The following is a 12,444-nucleotide window of genomic DNA, read 5'->3' on the forward strand; positions in this document are numbered from 1 at the left end:
TATCGGCTTTGTCTTCATCTTCTCAACCAAGACAATTTTCACCCTGATTGAAATACCAATAGAAACTCAAAGATAATCATTATTTTCAATCAACAATTAAATCCTCAAATTCAAGTCAAAACAAAATATTCAAACTAAAATTCACTCCCAGATAAATAATAATGAAAAAAAGGAGACTAGAAATCGTATTATCAATAAGCCAAGAAAAAGGTCATCATAATCAACTCTAGTCAATGGACAGAACTGACCAGTTATCAGCTGAATAACTTACCCACCCACCTTTTTATAGTCAGTTTTCATGATAAACTCTAGTGGTGATCCAATTGGAGGCAATAATTCATAGAAAAACAATAAAAACAAATAAAGGCGTAAACCCGAATGATCAACAACATTGTCAAAATTGTTTCCATTGCTTGAGAGAGATAAAGATGAAGATTACTTTGGGATAACAATTGATGAAAAACTAGAATAATCTACCTACTCCAGCCCCTGAAGATTGAGTCTCACCACAAATTCCTATTCAATTCGTTACCTTTATTTTTCAATCGAAAACTTTTCTCTCAATTCCAACTCAACAACAACACTTTCATGATGTTCAGTGCATTAGATACACATAGAAAAATATACAAATCGATTTCACTTTTCTCTCTCACCATATATACAATAACAATTCCAATGTAATCAGTTGATTTGGTTCTTTGTTGTTGTTTTTTTTTCACAATATTTTTGTTATTTATTTACTTCTAATCATCTCATCATCTCATCATCACACTGATAAGGTTGAAGATGATGATGATGATGCGGATGAGGAAAACCTTATCATGAAGGTGTAACAATCAACCGAATGTAGGAAATTACATTTTACCCGAGAAAAAAGTTTACATTTACATGAGAATTGAACAATTTAAATTCAATTGTAAACTTTTTGATAACCAAATTAAATCACCTTTATTGGCCATGTTAATTGTTGATCCTTCTCATATCTTAATCCAATTATGTTTATTCAATGACAATCTCATTATTTCATTTTATCATTAATCTTAATCTTTGATATATTTTTTTTTCTTGCTTTTTCTTATATCCACTTAAACCACAATCAACTTAAATCCACTTGAAAATTGTCTCATTTATCTGATTAAATATATCAGGTTATTAATCACTAATTTGAACCAATCAGCCAATAGTTTTTAATCAAACTACACACAATTAACAGCAATTTAACAGTGAGAAATCACCACATACAAAATTGATGATTTCTAAATTGCTACAACCAACTTTTTTTTCCCCGATAATTAACTCATCATAATCACTTTCGCTGGTTAATTGTTCAGCATCATCATCATTAGTGATAATAACAATTGTAATTGATCATCAGTGAAAAATTTAAATTATTGTCAACCTTTCAATTGTTCAATCAACAGTAATATAATGATTAATGTAAAGTTGATTGTGATTCTTAATTAGTCACCATTAAAAATTGTAAATGAAAACAATCAAATGATTGATTATCGGCCATCATCATCTGTTATACACTCTAATTACAATTAACTGACCCAATATGCTTAATTAGTGACATAATTTAATTCTCAATAATTTATTCATCTTTCGGTTGATTAACTAAATTAAACTAAATCATCTCAATGCCTGTTGCAGCGACAACTTATTTCATTTTTAGTTTATTAACAATTACACCATTGGTGACGTTATTTTTTAATCAACCAACTAAATTACAAGGTTAGTTAATTGTCAGTTGAATGAGACGTTAAATCAACAATTTAACTAATCAATTAACACTCACAGAGACCGATGGATCCAAGAAACACTCTGACTTGAATAGTAACAATCAAACTAATGTTTGTAAATCATCACTTTGTATCTCAGAAGGTAAGTGAGTTTTAATTGTCACAATTATCTATCTATAGATTACTCTAATTGTATAATTTAAATTGAATTTTAATTCAATTAACAAGAGAGAAAAAGGTATAATTAATTAGGTGAAATTAGTTTGATGATTTATTACGAATTCATATGTAAATTGTTCAGAACTTTTTCCAACTCGATTACTATTTAATTTAGAGAAAATAAAATATTCCAATTTTTTACTCAGAACTTTTTTCTCTCTCTCTCTCTTTTCATGATAGTTGTTTCTTATTCCCTGAGGGAAATTAACAGATACAGAATCACATGTTGGATGGAGAGGAAAGAGAAAAGAAAATGACAGATAAAAGTTGTTTTTTCTCTCTCTTTTTCTCCTCCTCTTCCATTTTCATTTCTCTGCCATTGAATCTTCTCTCGGTGATGATTCTTGTAGTGTGAGAATCGAAACAGATTCTGATAAGTTGAAATTCCAATGATATTTTTGGGAAAGAAGAAATTATTTTGGATTGAAGAAGTAAAAAGTTCTTAATAACCTCTTCTTCTATCGGATGTTAATAGAAGGTGAAATTAGGTGAAAAAACTCATGAGAATACCAGTCAAGTTTATCTTCCTCTCTCATCATTGTCTTCATCTTGTGTGATGATAATGATGAAGATGAAGATGAAGATGAAGTTTTTAATTTGTCCCAAGTTTACCGTTCGATTGAAACAAAGTGAATCAGTTGAAGAAAAAAGTGATGAAAATTAAGATGCTCAGAAAGAGTAGAAGATAAATTTATCATCATCTTTCTTTAATCTCTCTCTCTCTCTCTCTCTCTCTCTCTCTCTCTCTCTCTGTTGTTTTCATTTATCTTCAATAAGCTCGCCGGATATTGGAATCGATTGACGATAAAATCGATCCTTGTCAAGATTTTTATCAATTCGCTTGTGGAAATTGGTTGAAAACTAATCCATTGCCTACTGATAGATTAAAATGGTCTCCATTGGATAAGCTAGAGATTAGAGTAAAAAGACAAATTAAAGGTAATCAACTGATTCTTAATCATATGATAAAAGCAAAACAATAATATTTGGAACTGTAACATTTATTTTCTCTGAATTCCCGGTTAATCGAATCATTGAAACGATTAATTGACTTTAGCTTTGTTTGAAAATGCTGAGGAAAAAAATTTAACATGGACACCCTATTCAACTGCAATTAACATTTACGAGAGATGTTTGAATAAAGGTAAACGATCAAGAAAAAAAAAGGTCAATAAAATCTCACTGATTGTTGACTTGTTTAATTACAGAGAAAAATGAATCAAATCAACCGTCTCATCATGAAGAAAATGACAGATAAAAGTTTTTTTCTCTCTTTTCTCCTCCTCTTCCATTTTCATTTCTCTGCCATTGAATCTTCTCTCGGTGATGATTCTTGTAGTGTGAGAATCGAAACAGATTCTGATAAGTTGAAATTCCAATGATATTTTTGGGAAAGAAGAAATTATTTTGGATTGAAGAAGTAAAAGTTCTTAATAACCTCTTCATATCGGATGTTAATAGAAGGTGAAATTAGGTGAAAAAACTCATGAGAATACCAGTCAAGTTTATCTTCCTCTCTCATCATTGTCTTCATCTTGTGTGATGATAATGATGAAGATGAAGATGAAGTTTTTAATTTGTCCCAAGTTTACCGTTCGATTGAAACAAAGTGAATCAGTTGAAGAAAAAAGTGATGAAAATTAAGATGCTCAGAAAGAGTAGAAGATAAATTTATCATCATCTTTCTTTAATCTCTCTCTCTCTCTTCTTATTGTTGTTTTCATTTATCTTCAATAAGCTCACCGGATATTGGAATCGATTGACGATAAAATCGATCCTTGTCAAGATTTTTATCAATTCGCTTGTGGAAATTGGTTGAAAACTAATCCATTGCCTACTGATAGATTAAAATGGTCTCCATTGGATAAGCTAGAGATTAGAGTAAAAAGACAAATTAAAGGTAATCAACTGATTCTTAATCACATGATAAAAGCAAAACAATAATATTTGGAACTGTAACATTTATTTTCTCTGAATTTCCGGTTAATCGAATCATTGAAACGATTAATTGACTTTAGCTTTGTTTGAAAATGCTGAGGAAAAAATTTAACATGGACACCCTATTCAACTGCAATTAATATTTACGAGAGATGTTTGAATAAAGGTAAACGATCAAGAAAAAAAAAGGTCAATAAAATCTCACTGATTGTTGACTTGTTTAATTACAGAGAAAAATGAATCAAATCAACCGTCTCATCATGAATATAAATCATTGAAAAGGTTAATCAAACGAATCGGTGGTTGGCCTATGGTCCAGTCGAAATGGGATTCAAATCGTTTCGAACCCGAAAATACCTCAACTCTTTTACGAACCATGTATGGACTCAACTGGATCTTCGGTATCTACCTGTTCACAGAGGGACAAGGTGACAAATTGCAAACCTTTCTCCTCGTAAGTTGAAAATCAATCAATCAATCAACCCTAAAATCTTCGTAACAATCAACAATTGATTAACATTGACGTCTAAGTAAACAAACAATTTACCTTTAAAAAAGAATCTCTAACAAGCCAACTATTTATATCTAAAGTTAAAACTTGTCAATATGATAAATATTATTTTTACCATTATATTTACATATTAATACTTGAGCGCATTTACCTGTGAGTATTTGCAGGTAGTAAAAGAAGATGGTAAATCGAACAGGAAAAAAGTTCGAACTCGAGAAAAAAAACCAGAACTTTTTTTAAAAGAAAAATATTAACATCAAACATCTTCTTACCTTTCGAACATAATTTTTTTAATGTTACCGTTATATTACCTCGAAACTGGAAAGGTAAATACACTTTATTCAAACTGATTGGTTAACATTAAATCAATTGGTCTTAATGTCATTCACAGGTAGAGTTACAATTGATGTAACTTGAGGTTCTTAATTATCATTGAGTTTTTTGTTGAGTTACTTTGAGCAAGATGATTAAGTAAATTGTTACTTAAATGTCGATTTCATTGGTTAATTGTGTGAGCATTGGACTTTGTTGTACATTTCGAATGTTTTTTTTTCTTGTTTTATTACTCAGTTGGACTCTCCATCATTTGGCGTTGAACGTAAATATCTGTCCAGTTACACGAATAACATGAGACTGACCTCTAGGCAATTAAATCCATATCGTTGGTATATTGAATCATTGGCTCGATTGGTGAAAGATGATGGTGTTAATGAGAAACAATGGTCATCGGAAATTAATCGAATAATGACCTTTGAAGCTTCTCTATTGGAGATAACTACTGATATGGATAATAAAGTTCATCGGTCAGTTAGTGTTGAGAATTTGGTCAATTATTATCCAAAGGTTTGTACTTAAGTTGTTTTTGTAACTTGGAAACTTTTTCTTTATCAATGTTATCGATGTCAAGAGATCAATTTAAATTGTGACAATTAAGATGATTTTACAGTTGATGATTATCATTAGTTTAACTCTCCATCGGGTAAAATTTAACTCAATTTAAAGTTTGATGAAAAATCTTTGTAATATTTTCCAATATGATCGTGTTAATGTTTTAATTGATTGTTTGATTGTTTGTGATAGATCAGATGGTTTCCTTTGATTAAACAAATTCTGGCCTCTAATAATATCCCGTTCTCACCGGATATGGTCATTCTGGTCAACGATCACAATTATTATCTCCATTTGGGTGATGTATTGAGAAAAACACCTAAACGGTAATAATTTATTTCTCAAAATCGATTGATTCTTATTGTTATTGATTTGTTTTTTCTTCATCGAACTGATTAATTACAGTGTAATTGCTAATTACCTTGGGTGGAGGGTCGCTGAACATTATGGTGTATATTCATCGGAAGAAATTCGAAATATTCGATTTCAATTTGATCGAGCTTTTCTTGGAGTTCAACAACAGCCTGAACGATGGGAATTCTGCTACGATATGGTCTCATCTCGATTACCTTTCATCATTGGTCGTCTTTATGTAGATCATTATTTCAATGAAAAATCTCGAGACGATATGTCCAAATTGATCGGAGAAACGAAGCGACAGTTACGATACCAATTAGAGGACAGTAACTGGCTTGATGCTTCAACGAAACGCGAAGCACTGGATAAGGTAATCAAATCAAAGATTATCAACAATTAACGGCAATTAAAAATTCTCTTACACTCTCTTACAGTTGTCTCATATGATCGAGATTGTCGGTTATCAGGACTGGATCAAAGAAAATGATCAATTGGAAAGTTATTATTTCGAGATTGAAAATATTCGATCGGAAGATCTTCTAGATGATATTCTACTCATGGATAAGGCCAAAACATTCCGTGAATTTTCAGAATTAAATCAAATAATTGGAAGAGAGCAAATGTAAGTACCACACCCGAATAGTCTTGATGATTATAAGCCAACAATCAGATTGATGACATTATGCTAATTTCCAATAATTCATACAACTTTCTTGGAATATTCTGATTTTGATCAATGATTATCTCCTTCCATCCTGAAAAGATAAAACTTAATCTTTATCCAGATCATTTGCTTAAATCCATTAGCATCAACATTTACCTCCATAAACCAATCATTTCCTCCTTATCCCTATCAGATAAAAAAAAGGTTACCATATGATAACGACATCATCTTGACAATATAAGATTTTATTGCATCAATTCCTGTTCCTGTTTCCAATATCATCATAATCGAAACCATGAACTTAATAGTTTCTCGATGATAATAATCGTTGAGTTTACAATGGATTTCACCTTAAATTTCAATTTAATTGTCATCATGTTAACCTACAGTCTTGAAAAAAAATTTGATGCACCATTTCCAGATTCGAGTCCCAATGATTAATATTATTTCCAGCAATTTAAATTGCTCGCTAATTGTTATTTCTCCCTCTCTCTCTCTCTCTTCCCAGGCATGTAATGTCACCGACTGATGTAAATGCTTACAATTACCTTCGTCGAAACCTTCTATGTAAGTATAAATGATTACGATCAGATTGTCGTAATTAACTCTAATTGTTTCGATCCAGTTTGAATACATATTGATAAGCTTAAGATCCTTTCAGCTTTTCCTGCAGCTTTGCTTCAAAATCCTTTGTATACCTACGGATTACCTGCAGCTCTTAATTATGGTGGAATCGGTTGGATTATCGGCCATGAGATTATCCATGCATTTGATAGTGATGGTAAGTGACAATTCAAATGATTTTAATTGTTGAAAATGAATACAATAGTTTGACTATCAATCGATTCAATCTGATAATTTTGAAAAAAGTTTCTCGACAATTGCTATTTCTGAAAAGTTGATTGTCCCAATGTTTGTGTTGGTAAAATTGAATCAATCTCATTAGATTTATTAATATAAATTGTTCAATTGTAATAATAAACTTTGATTGTTTAGATTATGTATTTTAATCTGTATTCATTTTCAATGGGCCATTTTATTTATTCAAATGCAAGTATATTCATAAATTAGATCACGAAAATATGTAATCACTATTGAATTTAGTTTGAGAAACAATCAAGTAAATTGTTGTTATAATAGTTTAATAGACATTATGATAAACATGATATTTTCACCAACAGTTGAGTTCTGACAGTTAATCTGATTGTTATTACGCTTGTTAATAACTTGAATGTGTTACCTGAAGATTGAATAGCTCGAGGCAGTTTTAATATAATTGATTGTGAACGACAAAAAAAAGAGCAGAAGAAAAGTTTTTTGTCAAATTAACTAATACTAGCAGAACGAGAAAAATTTACAGATTGCTCAGAGATCCCCCTGATTTCCTGATACAATTTCAAACAACTCAACCCTGAACAATGAACATTTATTTTTTTTTGCCACCACTGCCTCTGTATTATTATTACCTGTAAATGACAGATTGAGATAGAAAGAGGAAAGAAAGAGGATAAGAGGATGATAAGGAAGATGAGAATGTATCTCTGAAAATTCAGGTGAAAAAAACGATATTTTCTTGATTTGATGCATGGAAGTGGGAACGATGGAAGAACAAGATTTGTTGAATTGAAATTTTCTGACAGGAACTAAGAATCAGAATGAAGATGAAGATGAAGATGAGGATGAGGATGAGGATGAAAATGAAGATGAGAAAACAAAAAGTAACCTGGAAATCTTCACAATCTACATCATTAGATATATCGACGAGATGTAATAATAAACAATTCATCTCAACGATTTAACCTTTTTCTTTGCTTTATTTCCTATTTCCTTTTCCTCTTCTTCATTCTCATCTATTTATCACCAAGTCTTCATTCATTGTTGAACTTTTTTTTTCATTACTTGGTAATCAACATTATTATTTCACCTTTTTCATTGTTACTTATTACAAATCAGCTTATCAAACAGATTAAATCATGTTTTCTGTTATTGTCATTGAATTTAATTCATGGTAACATAACATTGTATTAATATTGTTACTATTTCAGGTGATTATTTGAGTATTTTTGCCTTAGTTAAAAGGAGATTTAATATGAATTAATGAGAGATTAAAGATTAAGATTGAGTAGTAAGTCAATTGTAGTTGTAAATCAGCAATTTCATATACACAATTTGTATCATGGAAAAAGGATATTCATTGATTATCGTTACCATTAGAATATAATATTTGTGTCACTTTCTTTTCAGATATTAATACAAACATTTCTCTCGATTGTTGTTAATATTAGAAGAAAATTTGTTACCAATTAATTTGATTATCATTGGAAAGATAATGATTATTACCACCACCATGATTATCATTAGTTGATTAATGTGATCAGACTTTTATTGTATTGTCCATAATAGTTGAAAGAAAAGCAAAAAAAAAGTTCAATGGAATCATATTAATGGATATTTTCAGTTACTATTTTACTCTCAATACATGAGATTTAATAGCAACCTAATCATGTGGAAGTAAAAAAAAAGTTTTCAGGGAAAAAAATACAAGTTTTTGAATCGATCGTTATAATTAAGCCTCTTGACCATTGCAAGTTATCAAATCAAGTAATTGTCAAATGATTGATGGTCCACAATTAAGATCAACTATTCATTCAACATTGTCTTTGTCTCTCTCTTTTTTTATATATACATTATCCTGGTCATCGTATTGTCCTTTTATTTTATTGATTCGTTTTTTTTTCTTGATCATATTGTTCATCTTTTCTTGATCATGATGACTGAATCTTGCAGGTAAACGATTCGATAAGTTTGGTAATCTAAGAAATTGGTGGTCAAATAGTACATTTCAAACTTATCTGAAAAAATCACGATGTTTTCTTGACCAATACGCTCAACCCATTGGTATGGTGGGTTATGGCGGAGTGGGCAATGGTGGTGGTGTTGGTGGTGGTGGAGGGACTATCACTGAGAGTGGTAATAGTGTAATGACTTTAAGTGAAAACATTGCAGACACTGTTGGCTTGGAATTGGCTTTCTCAGCATTCAAGGCAAACCTTAATTCCCAAGAAACAATAAGATCAAGCAGAGATGCCAATCGAGGTAATCAACAATTTATTGATTACTTATTATTATTACCATCAAAGGAACGGAAATGATCATCATCATTATCATCAAACAAGATTTTCAATCAACAAGAAACAAGTATTATATGAGATATAAAAATCAACAACAAATTGATTATCATCAAGAGTGAATTAGTTTCATGATGAAATTTTAAACATATACGAAACAGACAAAAAAAAAGTTCATCAAAGTTAATCAACACAAATTAGAGTATAAATTAATCATATTAGTAGGACAATTTGATTCAATTCAATCAATGTTTACCTTGTTTCTTGATAAATTGTTAATCATGTAGAAATCACTGAAATTAAAGTGTGTGTGTATGTTTACCATTGTGGTTAATCAGATTTAATCACAATCATTTTCAATTATAATTACAATCAATCATCTGTTTGTTTGTTTACATTTACTTACCTATTTCCTTATTATTATTATTTTTTTTCCAAAAAAAAATGTCCAGGTAACTACAACAATCAATTGACAAAACGCTCATCAAATGACACCAATCACTATTTACCTCCACAATTGATTAACTTTACTCCTGAACAATTATTTTTCCTCTCCTTTGCTCAGGTAATTGAACAATCTTTTTATTTACCTTTTATCATCCCCTTTTCTTATTCAATCATCATCATCACCATTATCATAATCATCTTGATTACATCAACACATCACAACTCTCAACATAATCACCAAGTGCTTTTATCATCATCATAACCATTATGATGACAATGATTATATTCATTTGGTTCAACCCAAAGTAAATGTCTTTAGTTACTTTGTAATGTTGTTATTGTTGAGAATTGGTTTATCTTTCTTGGTATATTCATGTACAAAGAGCATGAGAATTTGTATTCAAAGTCAAACTGACCAACGAAAACTGGACATAACTCTATTTTCCTCCTTATTCTCTCTCTCTCTCTCTATCTTATTGTCTTTTTCTCATCGATTGAAGTATGTGAATACATAGATAATCAGATAATTATGTTTTTCTCTTAGAGAAAAACTCCAATGGTCAATTTTTGTTCTCTTCCTCTTTCATTCTTCTCATCAAGTTGATTTTTCTTCCTTCGACTTAACTTTGATTCTTTTCCTATTGAGTCTCAATTGAAGTCATTTAGTTTATCTTTTTCCCTCTTATCTCCATCATCATCATCATCATCATCTTCTCCTTCAATCACTAGGCCTTTTGGTCATCTACCTTGTCCTCTCCCTTCTTGTTCATCACCTTTGTTAAGGTCAATGCTTTACTCCCATTGGTATTGGGTGGCTGATTAAAGGACTTAATGGTCAAGATGATAAGAATGATTCTAATATAATATATGAGAATATAAAAAAACAATAGTATTCACAGTCTTTGTTTGCTTGTGATTCTTAAGCAAGTTAACTTGTCAAATGTAGATTGGAAAACTAATACAGTAAATCAAATCCGTTGGTAGAAACAAAAACCGTCACAATTTAGTCCCTTTCTTATTGTGATTAACTAACAAGTTTTTGATTTAGTTTTCTACATATTCTCTCAATCTTGCCTGATCAACTTGCCATCATAATCATCATCAATTGATTCTGATTGTTGTAATACTATGGTGATGATCACTTTAACCATAAATTAATGACCAATAATTTTCAACATCTTTTTCCTTGTTCTTTATTGGCTTCCATTCAATTTGATTGTAATAATAGTAGTTCTTGTATTAATAGTTCAATAAGAGTAATTGTAAGGTCCAAGGTAACACTACAATTAAATCACCTTTTACACTAGATGTGAATGATGATTAAGTTGATATTCCAACCTACAATTAACTTATTGAAATTTCAACTATAACAATAGCCTGTTGATATTATTAGTTATCATCTCGATTCTCAATTTCTTTTTGACAGTTTAATATATTGAAAGATGGAAAAATCAAAGGTTCTCAATCAACATTGACACTTCCAAGCCTCTATTTTTTCCCTAATCAAAACTCGTTCCCCATAAATCAAGAGTCTTCACAATAGAATCTTAAATTAAATTCATAATGAAAAAAATAACGAATCAGTTAAAAAAACACTTCAAGAAACAATTTACTTTTAAAATGTAACAATTAACTTACCAGTCAATCAAAAAGCGATGAAAACTCACCTCTAGTGCTTTAATCGATAAATCTAATCATAACTATTGGAAATGAATCAATGTCATAAAAAATCAACGAATATTGAACAAGAAATTCAATGACAATGATTTAATTAACTGGAGAAACAATTAAAATAAAGTTTTAGTTGGAACAATTAAGTAGCGCCATCTATTATCTTCCGTTGGTACTAATACCAAATTAACTATTTATACTCAACAATTAAATTGATTGTCTACAAAATTGAAACTTTAACAGGAAGAATTAAACTAATCATCAAAATCTAAACAATAAAGAAAATATATTTCTCCATCAAATCATCTAATCAATTGATATTCCCAATCAAATATTGACTTTTTTGTTCCTAAATTACTGTTCCCCTTTTAGAATCAATCATCATGATTTAAACTGAATTAACTGATATTCATTTATACAAGTTTATTGACAGATAAGCTCTTGGGTGTAGCCTTTTAAATTAGTAAAAAAGTTTTAAGATTAATTATAAAAAATTAAGATTAGGAAAAGAGGAACAGATAACAATCAATTATATGATGATGGTTTGATTTAAATCTAATGATTTAGCTAATTGAAAATTTTTTTTTCGATCCACAGATTTGGTGTACTAATCAGACCACTGAGAATGAACAAGTTCGAGGGCAATCTCGACATAGTTCAGAGAAAATTCGAGTTCTTGGTCCACTTCGAAACTCGGTTGACTTTGCGAAAGCTTTTAATTGTAAACAATCAACACCCATGGCCTTTGATCAACGTTGTACTTTATGGCGCTAATCAAGTTGGACAATGAATTGAACCTCAACAATTAACAATCATGACGATAAAATAAACTAGCGATTAAATTTGACAATAACAATTTGATTCTCATAATCATTTGTA

General features: G+C 30.1%; 1 protein-coding gene across 1 annotated transcript; it reads left to right on the top strand.

Moving 5' to 3' along the window:
• The first annotated feature begins 1,199 nt into the window (after positions 1 to 1,199).
• LOC128394043 (neprilysin-1-like) lies at positions 1,200 to 12,438 on the top strand. The gene is made up of 14 exons (XM_053354277.1): positions 1,200 to 1,734; positions 1,801 to 1,884; positions 2,739 to 2,900; positions 3,019 to 3,105; positions 4,130 to 4,353; positions 4,981 to 5,253; positions 5,491 to 5,624; positions 5,704 to 6,025; positions 6,090 to 6,277; positions 6,828 to 6,886; positions 6,981 to 7,100; positions 9,107 to 9,415; positions 9,900 to 10,012; positions 12,163 to 12,438. Exons 1-14 carry the CDS (start codon positions 1,641 to 1,643, stop codon positions 12,337 to 12,339), a joined length of 2,346 nt encoding a protein of 781 aa, XP_053210252.1. The 5' UTR covers positions 1,200 to 1,640; the 3' UTR covers positions 12,340 to 12,438.
• The last annotated feature ends 6 nt before the right edge of the window (positions 12,439 to 12,444 follow it).

This window comes from Panonychus citri, unplaced genomic scaffold, assembly GCF_014898815.1.
Source record: "Panonychus citri isolate SS breed McGregor unplaced genomic scaffold, ASM1489881v1 Contig00139, whole genome shotgun sequence".
Taxonomy (NCBI): Eukaryota; Metazoa; Arthropoda; class Arachnida; order Trombidiformes; family Tetranychidae; genus Panonychus; species Panonychus citri.